Source organism: Talpa europaea, assembly GCF_964194135.1.
Source record: "Talpa europaea genome assembly, chromosome: 13".
NCBI lineage: Eukaryota > Metazoa > Chordata > Mammalia > Eulipotyphla > Talpidae > Talpa > Talpa europaea.
Genome location: NC_140080.1, coordinates 4,728,749 through 4,739,799, shown reverse-complemented (window position 1 = coordinate 4,739,799; position 11,051 = coordinate 4,728,749). Strand labels below are relative to the sequence as shown.

At 46.7% G+C, this 11,051-nt stretch overlaps 1 protein-coding gene across 1 annotated transcript; it reads right to left on the bottom strand.

The window, feature by feature from the left end:
- Positions 1 to 719: 719 nt before the first annotated feature.
- RPL34 (ribosomal protein L34) lies at positions 720 to 4,858 on the bottom strand (the record flags this gene model as incomplete). Its single annotated transcript, XM_084252350.1, has 5 exons — positions 4,847 to 4,858; positions 3,682 to 3,755; positions 3,501 to 3,600; positions 3,182 to 3,285; positions 720 to 804 (listed from the first exon to the last, which is right to left on the bottom strand). Exons 2-5 carry the CDS (start codon positions 3,744 to 3,746, stop codon positions 720 to 722), a joined length of 354 nt encoding a protein of 117 aa, XP_084108476.1. The 5' UTR covers positions 3,747 to 3,755; positions 4,847 to 4,858.
- Between the last annotated feature and the right edge of the window lie 6,193 nt (positions 4,859 to 11,051).

Genomic DNA, 11,051 nt, shown 5'->3' with positions numbered 1-11,051 from the left:
GCACAAGCCATGTGAGTCACAGCATGCCTTAAAGTGAAGTGCTGTCTACATTGAGGAAAAGGGCCGACAACTTTCAGAGTCTAAATCTCAGGACTTGTTCAAATAGCCTGTGGGGCAAATAGCCTACTCTCTACATTCCTTTTAGATGGTAAATATGTTTGATATGGCCTGAAGAGAAAACGGTCTTGGGAGACAAACGAGTTTTAAGTATGTGTGTTATTTGGCAGGTACTATGTATAGCTTAAGTAATGTAGGAATGAACTACTAAAAAATCTCCATACCCTTCCATCATTAAGAGTGGTCAGAAAGTACCATGTAGCTTCTAAGAAATACTCTAGCCTGGCTTATAAATCTAATGTAAACTCAGATTAACTAAACCCTGAAAGAGGCTATTAAAAATGTTCCAATTTGAGCACCATGGCTTCTGTGGTGTAAACTGTAGCGAAGGCAGTGCTATGGAAATGACCCCATGGTGTTAAGAGAAACATGTAGCCCGTGTTGTCAAATGCCCCAAATTTCCGGTGACTAAGGGAAAGAAAGGCATTGGTTAGGTTAGAGCTACCACTGAAACTACAGCAACCAATGATTCTAAGCAAAAGCAATCAATTCAAATTCAAAGTCCGGGATCCACAGAAACCAAACCTGTACACTAATGCATCACAACAGAAATGACAGAACAAGACTTTAGATTTTTTTTATTATTCAAAAAAGCTTCATTTTTATTTAGCTTTCTGACTCTGTGCTTGAGCCTTCAACACTTTCACAACGATTTTCTGCTCCTCAATAAGAAAAGCCCGCTTGATCCTAGAAAGGAGAACATTAAATGAGTACAGTTTCCAAAAAAGAACTTTATTAACACATGGCAACAACAGTACCATCAACAAGAGCAAGATAAAGGCACTCAGAAAAGTAAATGAAACCACAAGACTAAAAACTTCAGCAGAGAAATGATACGGATTCTTTCAGTCCATTTCCTGGCTATATGGGCATTCAAAGCAGGCTAGTTTTCTGTCCTCGGCCAGCAGCACCTGTCCTACTCTTCTGAGAGGCGATAAACTCCAAAACCACCCCCACAGGAACTGCTCCCTGCCACTCTCATTTAACCTAATTTATTATAATCCAGGACTAAACATCTTTGATTGGCAAAATGTCTTTGTATGTTTTAGCCTCATTATTGAGAATCTCCAGTAAAAAATACGGAAAGAAGGAATTATGTGCTGGGAACCAAAATGAAGTGGTAAATGTTATTAGCAAGAGGCATTTCATCAAAAGCAAGGGTTTGAGGGACTATGAGTTAATGAGTTCCTATGAGCTGCGGTCTTTTTTTTTTTTTTAAAGATTTTTTTTTTGAAAATTTATTTATTTATTTATATAAGCACTGGAGGGTGAGAGAATTCACCAGAGCCAGAGTAGGAAGCAGAGCAGGCAGAAGGACCAAAGTACACTGCTGAGGGGAGCAGCTTCGCAGCCCAGTGCTCAACCGCTGTGCCACCAAGGGAGGCCCCGAGCTGTGGTCTTGTGGAAAGGGCCTCTGTCTTATGGCACAGGAGTGATCCCATACTTACTTCACATGGTTTCAGAAATACTAAGTTTGGAAGGAGTTGTAATTTCTGGACTTCAAGCCTCCATTTAGAGGAGGAGCATTCTATCCCATCCCCATTATAGCACGCACAGGTGAGGGACACATACATGCTCACTAGCATTTGCTAAAAATCAAAGTCACCCCCAGACAAAAAGCAATTCATTCTCCAGGGAAACCTGTCCCACCCATGGCACCAAGGCTGTAAACTATTCTCAAAGCTCTAGCATTTCCAACACCTTCATTTCCAAGATGATCACACTGGAGAAATACAACAGATGTCACCCTTACTCAGGAAATAATTCCCCTAAACTTACCCAGAGCAAAAACAGATGTGTCCAGTATCAACAGGTAATGCTAACCATCCCTAGGTTCCCCTATAAGTCTACATCTAAATCTTTAGGAACGAGGGCCAGTGAACCTTGTTTTCAATGAATGTGTCCACGTGCTTAGAGTCAACCAAGTATGGGAACCAAAGACTGGCAAAGGGCCCAACACCACTTGTTTGAGCCTCATGACCCAGTCACCTCCAAGGCACCTTCAACCTCATTCTCAGTCCCACATCAGAATCCCAACAGATCAATGCCTACACTGACCTCTGAACCTTTAACCTAAAATTTATTCACTCATTATTCTACTTGAAATAACTGAAAAGCAACTACTCCTCTGCACCAATTTTTCTTGTGGAGTCCTATCACCTCTCAAATCCTTTCTGTTCTCTTTGGAGATAATTTAAAGTAGCCAGTGGGGTTCACAAAGAGCAAGGGTCTCCACCGACAATAAACACTGGCACTGCCCCTTCCCACCAGTTATGTGAATTTAACCAGTGAGGCCTGATTCCAACAAGAGTGAGAACAACTCTGCCCTGGTGGACTGTGTTCATCGTATAGATACTAAGCAAGCGTTACTGATCATCTCATCAACTCTGCTGCTTCCAAGACACTACCACCACTTTGACACATCCCAGAGACCCAAGTGCCACACCCGGAACACGCTCCTACCCCCACTTCCCTCTGCATCCTGCCTGCTGGTCTTAAAGCCAGTATCATTTCTTTAAGCTTTGAAAATGGGAAAATGTTTCAAGCACTCGCCTTTTTTTCAAGGAATGACTTCACTAACCAACCACCCCTGGGTTTTATCTCTGGCATATCACAGGTTTCCTGTGCCCTGTTTAAAATACATCAATGCCCACACCTTTGAGACCTAAACTAGAAATCTGCCCCCTCTGCCTTTCTTGATCTGCTCTTTTCTTGTCTACTGATGCCTGCGCAGTGCTCTGCTGCAGCCACACCAGAATCTCCTCTTCTGCTCCATCGACCTGATGACCAAATCACTAACAGTTTTCTACTCACCTCTCCCCAACTTCAGGCCCTTTTAATTTCTACACCTAGCACAAAAATGCCCCCCAATTCCAACTGGATTAATCTGAAGTGGTAACCTTCCCTTTAATTTGTATAGCAGCAAATACCCACAGTCAAGGAAAGATTCTTAGGGATCTTCCCTTATTTTTCACAGTATTCTGCTTAGCACGCAGTGTAACACTCTCTCACACAAATACACACATGCTAAAGAAAGTCTACTGACATTAACAGTAATATTTACCTGTCCCGGACACATTTAGCACACATGGAGCCACCATAGGCCCGGCTGACGTGTTTTTTCGTTTTAGACAGTCTCATAAGGACTTTAGGTCTCACAGCACGAACCTGCATAAAGAAGAGAGATTCTTTTGAGATGCTTTCCCAGAAAAAGAAATTGCCCTAGGTTTTTGGTAGGTAGTAAGTACAAACACTGAACTACATTACAAAAGTGGTAGGCTATTTATCACAAAGGCATTTCCCTGACTTTTCCACGTAGGTTTTTAAAGAAATAGTAAAAAATTCACCCCTGTTCTGTTATTACAAGTACCGTGATCGCTTACCCCTCGAAGACGGCCTGGGCACACACCACATGCAGATTTTGGTGCTTTCCCAACCTTCTTGGTATAAAGGTAAACAATTCTATTGCCGGGCGTGCGGGACCTGGAAGTGGGAGAACAGATAATAGCTCAGCATTTTGCAGCACAAGCGACAATACATATTTTAAATCGGAGACATACTTACAGCCTAGTTTTGTTCGAGGCTGTATTGTAGGAGAGCCTACGGCGGTAGGTCAAACGCTGGACCATCCTGAAGGCCTACATAAGGGAATAAAACTGCATTATGGAATTCACAACTTAAAACAGCATCATAAAACTTATACATCATCCATATCTAGTTCTATGTGGAATATCTTATGCAAAAAGGAGTGTAAGTAAAAGATTTCACGTTTTAAAACACACACACACACAGAGGTTGGTAAGAAGAGTAAGAGGCAGTGTTTGTTTTCTTGATGGTAATCAAATGGGGCTCTTGATTAATTCACATTACCAGGCTTCTCGCTCAAGGTCTGTCAGAAGGGGTGTCTGCAAAGCGCTACCAATACGCATGTCTGAGAAAAACTGGTTTTAAGGGACAGCACACCTGAGCATATACCGGGAAAATCAACAGAAACTCACTGTCTAGTTCCCATAGCTTTCATCAGGATTAAATGACAGCAGCCATCCCGGCCGACACAGTTCTCGGCACATACACGAGGGCTGTGTCCCGCCCCAAGGCAGCATCGGGGTGAAGCGCCGAGACTAGTTTTGGTACCAAGAACAACGTCACCGGGTCGTGGCTGGACTAAATGTCTCATTTATCAACCCAAAATAACACAAAACGTCACTCTAGAGTCGACTATGCACATACGCACACGAACGACGCTGCTTTTCAGTGAGTGACCCCGGCTGGCATAAAAACACACGCAAGACTTGAATCAACCTAAGTTCCGTCCCCCACGCCACCGGCCCCGGCAGAGCGAGCTTTCTGTGCCCACGACCCGACCGCCCCCACAAATCCGTAGGACGTCTCCCAGGCTGGCGCGAAAATGTGGGCCTAAGGCATAAGCACGTCGCGCGACTTCGCGGAGACGTAACCAGCTAGACCACAGCTCGTCGGTCTCCAGACCTCGAAGGCGCCACTGTCCCGGCAGGGGAGCTCCGGTTACTCCGGACAGAGGGGCGGTCCGAATCGAGGGGTTTCCAAGCCAAAGGCCGGGGACTTGCTCGCCACTAGACTTCCCTCTCGAGCCCTTACCCCCCACGCCAGCTCAAAGGCTGCGCCTGAAGGCTCCCGGTTCCCTTAGCTCGCCGGATGGCGGCCGATCGTAAAGGGAGCAGAACTAGGAGAAGTAGAAGAACCACCATACCTCCAGACAACGTCCCCGGAAGAGGAAAGAGGAAGAGCTAGCGAGTTCATAGGTCAAATATGGCCGCGCAGGACAGGAACTTACCTCAGAGCCAGAGGCGCGGCTGAGAGCGCGCCGCCATGTTGTACGGAGGCCCCGCCTCCCCGCGGGTGGGCGTGGCTCTGAGTGCCGCCATGTTGTACGGCACGCGCCACGCGGGCCTCCGCGACGCCTCAGACGCTCCTGAGGAAAGCTCTAGAAACTGAAGCCCTGACGGAGGAGCGGCATGGGTCTGGGCCGTAAGAAAGTCACTTGACAAAACTGTTCTCAAAGGGCCTACCACATGTTGCACCCGAACTGAGCCAATATGGGGGTCGCCCCAAGTTTCCGTCCCAGTCCCGACTGGACCAGGGGATCTTTGGGGAGTTGCTGCTGCCCCCGCGCCTTCCTCTTCCCTGGCGTCCGTCGAGGCGCGCGGTTTCCACAGAGAAGCTGGAGCCGGTGGCGGCCCTGACGGGGGTCGCGCCCCGGCTCGGGACGGACATGCCCGGGCGGAGGCCGCGGCCCGTGGGCCCGCGCCAGGCGCTCCCGGCCTGCTCCGCGCGCCCGTGCGGCCTCCCCCGCGGCGGCGAGCGCGCGGGCGTTCTGAGGGGCGCCCTCGGCCCCCTCCCTGCGGCCGAGCGGCTCGGGCCGCCCCAGAGAGAGCGCGCGGGCCCCAGAGACGCCGTCCACGCGCAGCCGCGCCTCCAGCGCGGGCCCGAGCGCCAGGCCCCGCCGCCCCGAGCCCGCTGAGGAGGCCTGTGGCGCGGACCCCCCGCCCCGACGCGACCCCACCCGAGGGCGCCGGTCCCCACGCTGGAGCCTCGTCCGGGCAGGCGGCGACTGAGGACCCCGGGGAGGGCGGACGAGAGCGGCGCGGGCCCCGCCAGGTGAGGAGGGGCCGGGGCGCTGAGCCCCCCCGCTGAGCCCCCCCCCCCCCGCCCGCCCGCCCGCCCGCCGGGCCTCCCCGGGGTGCCCCCTGGACTTTCATCAATTGTTCTGCGTTATGTTTTATTCTTTTTCTTTTTTTAAAGATTTATTTATTCATACAAGCACTGGGCACAGTCAGAAGCGCCGGAGGGTGAGAGGATCCACCAGAGCCAGCGCGGGGAGCAGAGCAGGCAGAAGGACCGAAGGACACTGCTGAGGGGAGCAGCGGGCGGCGGCCGGGCCGGGGATCGAACCGGCGCTGCAGAGGCTGCGGGCAGCTTCGCAGCCCAGCGCTCAACCGCTGCGCCACCGCGGAGGCCCGTTATGTTTTATTCGTACTGCTGCATAGAATTCCATGGAGCCGGCAGACCGCACTCTCCTGTGTGGACGCTGGGGCTCCTGAGTTTGCACCACTGTGAACCAGGAGGCTGCGAGAGCCCAGGACGTGTGTGTGGGTGACGATGCTGTGCAGCTTCCAGTTGGGTCTATACCTCGACGTGCTGGGGGGGCCCAGAGTAGGGGGGGCCGGACGGCACCACGGTTTCTGCCCCTTGCTGATCCCCTCCTAATTACATTACACGGCACAAGGATTTGCTTTTAGTCATTAATTTTTTAAAAGATTGATTCATTTATGCATACAAGAGCTGGTAGTAAAAAAATATAGAGGTCAGAAAAATAAGATAAAACTCCTTACTTTGTGGAGCAAAGTGGTGTGGGGGTGAGAGGACTCACCAGAGACAGCGGGGAGCAGAACAGATTGACCAAAATACACTGCTGAGGGGAGCAGCGGGCGGCAGGGGAGGTCTGCGCGCCATGTGGGACCCTCCTCCGGTGGCCGGGGAGCAGCCGGGGATCGAACCGGCGCCGCAGAGGCTGCGGGCGGCTTCGCAACCCAGCGCTCAACCCCTGCACCACCGGGGAGGCCCGGTCACGCAATTTTTTAAAGCCAAGATCTACTATCTTTTATACTGAGCCTCTCTCATCCACTATTATGTTGGAATAAGAATGATCTGTATTCATTCTTTTTTTTTTTTTTTTTTTTGGTGGAACCCTCACCGGTGGCTGGGGAACAAACCGGTGCTGCAGAGGCTGCAGGCAGCCTCGCAGCCCAGCGCTCAACCACTGCACCACCAGGGGAGGCCCTCATTCATTTTTTAAATTCACTTTTTTTCCTTTTATTGAGAGGACATTGGTTTGTATCACTATATAGGTTTCAGGTACACAGTTTCTCACTTCAGCAACTGTAGATTTCACACTACACCAAATGTCCAATCACTCCCCACCACCACCCAATGGGCCCCTCTACCCATACCCTGTCCTTCCTTCCCCATTGGTAACCACCATTCTGTTTTCAGAGTGTATGGGTTTGTTTTGTTTTGTTTGTTTAAATGTTTTTTCTTTTATAGAGGCATGTTTATTTATTTGTTTGTTTGTTTTGTTTATACAAGCACTGGGTACAGTCAGAAGCGCAGGAGGGTGAGAGAATTCACCAGAGCCAGAGCGGGGAGCAGAGCAGGCAGAAGGACCGAAGTACACTGCTGAGGGGAGCAGCGGGCGGCAGGAGAGGTCTGTGCTCCATGCGGGACCCTCCTCTGGTGGCCGGGGAGCAGCCGGGGATTGAACCGGCGCTTCAGAGGCTGCGGGCAGCTTCGCAACCCAGCGCTCAACCGCTGCGCCACCGGGGAGGCCCCTTCTTAGCATCTATAAAGATGATAGTGACATTTTCTCCTTAGCGCAGTTAATGTAGTGAATAATATTTGGGTATGAGGAGGTGGGGAATGTTTTCTAATCTGCCGAAGACCTCACGGTGTCCCTGTCTCACTCCACAGGAACAGCTCTTGTCTGTTCTTCTGCCTGGAATGCTTTTCCTCCACATCTCCATGGCTCACTCTCATTTCCTTTACTTCTTTGTTAAAGGTCACTTTTTCAATGAGATCTTTTCCTAACTACGCTTTAAACTACATTTTTCTATCCTCCATTGGTACTCCTTGTTCCCATGCTATTTTTTCCTGCACTTACCACTTTTCCAACATGCCATATATTTACTGTGTTCAGTATATGCTGTTATATATCATTTGAACTGTGCTCCACAAAGTAAGGAGTTTTATCTTATTTTTCTGACCCTTATATATTTTTATTACCGAAAACAGTGCCTGATCCATAGTAAGCACTCACAGATATTTTTTAAGGTATTGAATGAGATTGGGGATCTGTCAAGGAACGGTGAGAGAGAGCTTTTAGACTTGAGCCTCCTATTCAAGAAGAGCTTGAAGAACTGTGACATTATTTTGGGATGGGATTACATTTGCAGTAATTGAGATACAGCAATGAGGCGGAGAGATTTTCATTGTAGAACTGATATGCTTTGCCCCATTCCTGGATGTCCCATGCTATAGTATATCATGAACTAATGCATTTTAATAATCCTGTCATGATTTATTAGCTCAGTTATATTACACTGTATTCTGTAAGCATTAACTGGCTCCCTGTAAACATTTAAAATGTGTCATGGTCTTGGTGATCTTGTTTTGGCGTGTTTTCATGTTTCAGTTTGTACTGGGAACTTCCAGAAACGTGGCACGAGAGACCCAGGCATTTTTCAGTCTGTCAGAAGCCACATACCTGCCACAGCTTTGGGTCTTCTGAACTGCTGTTAAGCCTAGTTGACTGTGTGACCTGCGTCTCTGATTGCATTGCCAGTGCGAGCTGTAACTCAGAGATAATTTTTGCAACAAAGAGTTAAAATTCCAGAGCATTTTGACTATTCTGAATTTTAGAAATAGGAATTTGAGACAAATTAGATTTTTCTAATAGAAATGTTCTGAGCCTAAAGCCCTAAAGGGGAGTAAAGAAACCAATTAACTTTAATTTAAATAATCATGTCTTAAGTAGCAAATGAACCAAGTTCTATTGTTAAAGGACAACTGTATTAAATCCCTGAAAGGTTGGCTTCAAAATGACATTAATGCAGTGGTTTCATGTCTCATTAATGAAATAAGTTTCTAGTGGTCATTGCAGCCTCTGTTTGTTGTCTTACTAGGCATTGTGACAGAGCAGGAGAGGGGAAAGATTGAGAGATCAAGGACGAAATAGTTGTGTGACATTCCTCCTTGAGGTTCCCATTGTTATTAACTTTTTTCGAAAGCAACAGAACAAAAAGGCTAATAATTGTGTTCCTGGGAAAAAATACTGCAGGCAAATATGAGAGCCAGAGCCACTTCGTTTCTTATTCCAGAGCTTCTGTTTATATTTGCTATTTAAAAATTATATATTTCTGAGGATTGATTTCACTATTTATAACTACAATGACTGAATTTCAGCCAACGTCTATAGACGTTAAAGCAACCATCAGCAGTGTATTGTGAGGTATATCTTGTGCTGAAACCTCACAGTGGGTTTATGCCTGGAATGTCTTTTGGATGAGTTTCTGTAATAAAGAACAAGGAACCTGGGTTTGGCACACGGAGAGTTTCAAGCTGAATTATGGGAAGCTTCAACCTGTGCTTGAAGGCTTCAAAATCTTCCCCTGCTTTTTTCTTCCTCAAGTGCTTCCTTAGTGACCTTAGGGAAGCAAGTTTACGTGGCTGAGACCGTCTCCTCTATAATATGGGGGTCATTATCCTGAATTCCCAGCGTACTGGGAGAATGACCCGAGGGGAAGCTATGCCTGGAGCTGCCCCACGGTGAAGCTTAAATGGCCACCTTGGTATTGGTTACTAGAAATGAAATGCTGCTTTCTGTTCTCTCTAATTAACCAACTGTGTTACATCTTGCACTTTACTACGTTTGTTGTGTTTTCGGAGAAACTTTCTATTTCCTTGTGGTATTTTGGGGAAGAAGTTATAGTAGCTACTGTCAGGTCTACCGAAGTGAAAACAGTGTGGATTGGCAGAAAAGGGCAAACATAGTTAAAAGTGGAGGTAGATTAAAGCCTTGACTTTCTGGAGATATTTTTTCTTCAGAACATAGCTATTGCCTTTCTGGCAACAGGGTCCCGTGCTTTTGTCCAATTATTTATGCAAATTAAGGCAATTTTCTTCCTATGAAGGACTTGGTAAAATGAAGCTATGGAAAAATGCAGCGCATTCCACTCTTGCTTGCTCAGCAGCATTACTATTTTGTAGCAGGAGGAAAAGTAAAATTGCAGAATGCTCCTCCTCCCCCGCATAGAAAGTATATAATATCATGTTTATGTTGAAACTTTTTCTTACAAAATGTCATAACCCCTTACGAAAGAGAATTAAAATCCAGTTATTTTAATTTACATCTAGCCACAAGATAAGTAAAGTTATCATTGAAATTCTAATTAAATGGGATGATTGACTAAGGTAGCACATCAAAGAAGAGAAGTGAATATGATAAGTCGAAGACTTATTAATTAGTCTGCGTGGAAGAAATTCCAGGGATGTCAAGCTGAGCCTGCTGCAAGGAGAAAAAAAGCAGACAAGAAAACGTTCGTTTCTTTGAAGTTAGGAACTGAGATAGTGATGGAGGTAATTGTGTCTGACTGGATCCAGTAATGAAGAGCTGTAAATCAGACCTCAGAATCGAAGGAAAGATTCAAGTAACGCATGTGGCTGCCCCCCTGCTGCGAAGAAACAGAATGCAGAGCGCACTAATTGACCCACCCTATTTCCCAGTAGTTCTCTGTTATTATTTATTAATTTTTAATTTCTGAATTATTTACGTCCTGGGAAATTATTCTTGACAGCCTGTTAGGCGTGCCAAAGTTAATGGAGGATGAAAGGACTGGTACCAGAATTAGCAGGGATGTAGTCACAGGCTACTGGATTTAATGATTTTGGAAAGAAAAATTGATTTCACACAGCGTGTCACTTTATACTACTTTAGGGATACACCAGCTATTTGATTAATTGAGGAATAACCAATTCAAAGTATATTTGAAGTGTAAATGAGTCACACTGCTCAGCTGTTTATTTTTCCCCCTTTCTGAGAGATCTGAATTTTCCTGAAGCTCATGATTAAAAGCTGATGAAGACACACTCATACGCTTTGAATGCACACCTGTTTGATTTATATTAAAATCAGAAGGGAGGAAAACCCTGAAATAAGAGAGAAGATATTTTCACTCTTCTTTCTTCCTTCTAATCTCTCTCTCTCTTTCTCTTTTAAAAAGATTTATTTATTTATGCATACAAGAGCTGGAGTATAGGCCAGAGGTGTGGGGGGTGAGAGGATTCACCAGAGACAGAGTGGGGAACAGAACAGGCAGACTGACCGAAGTACACTGCTGAGG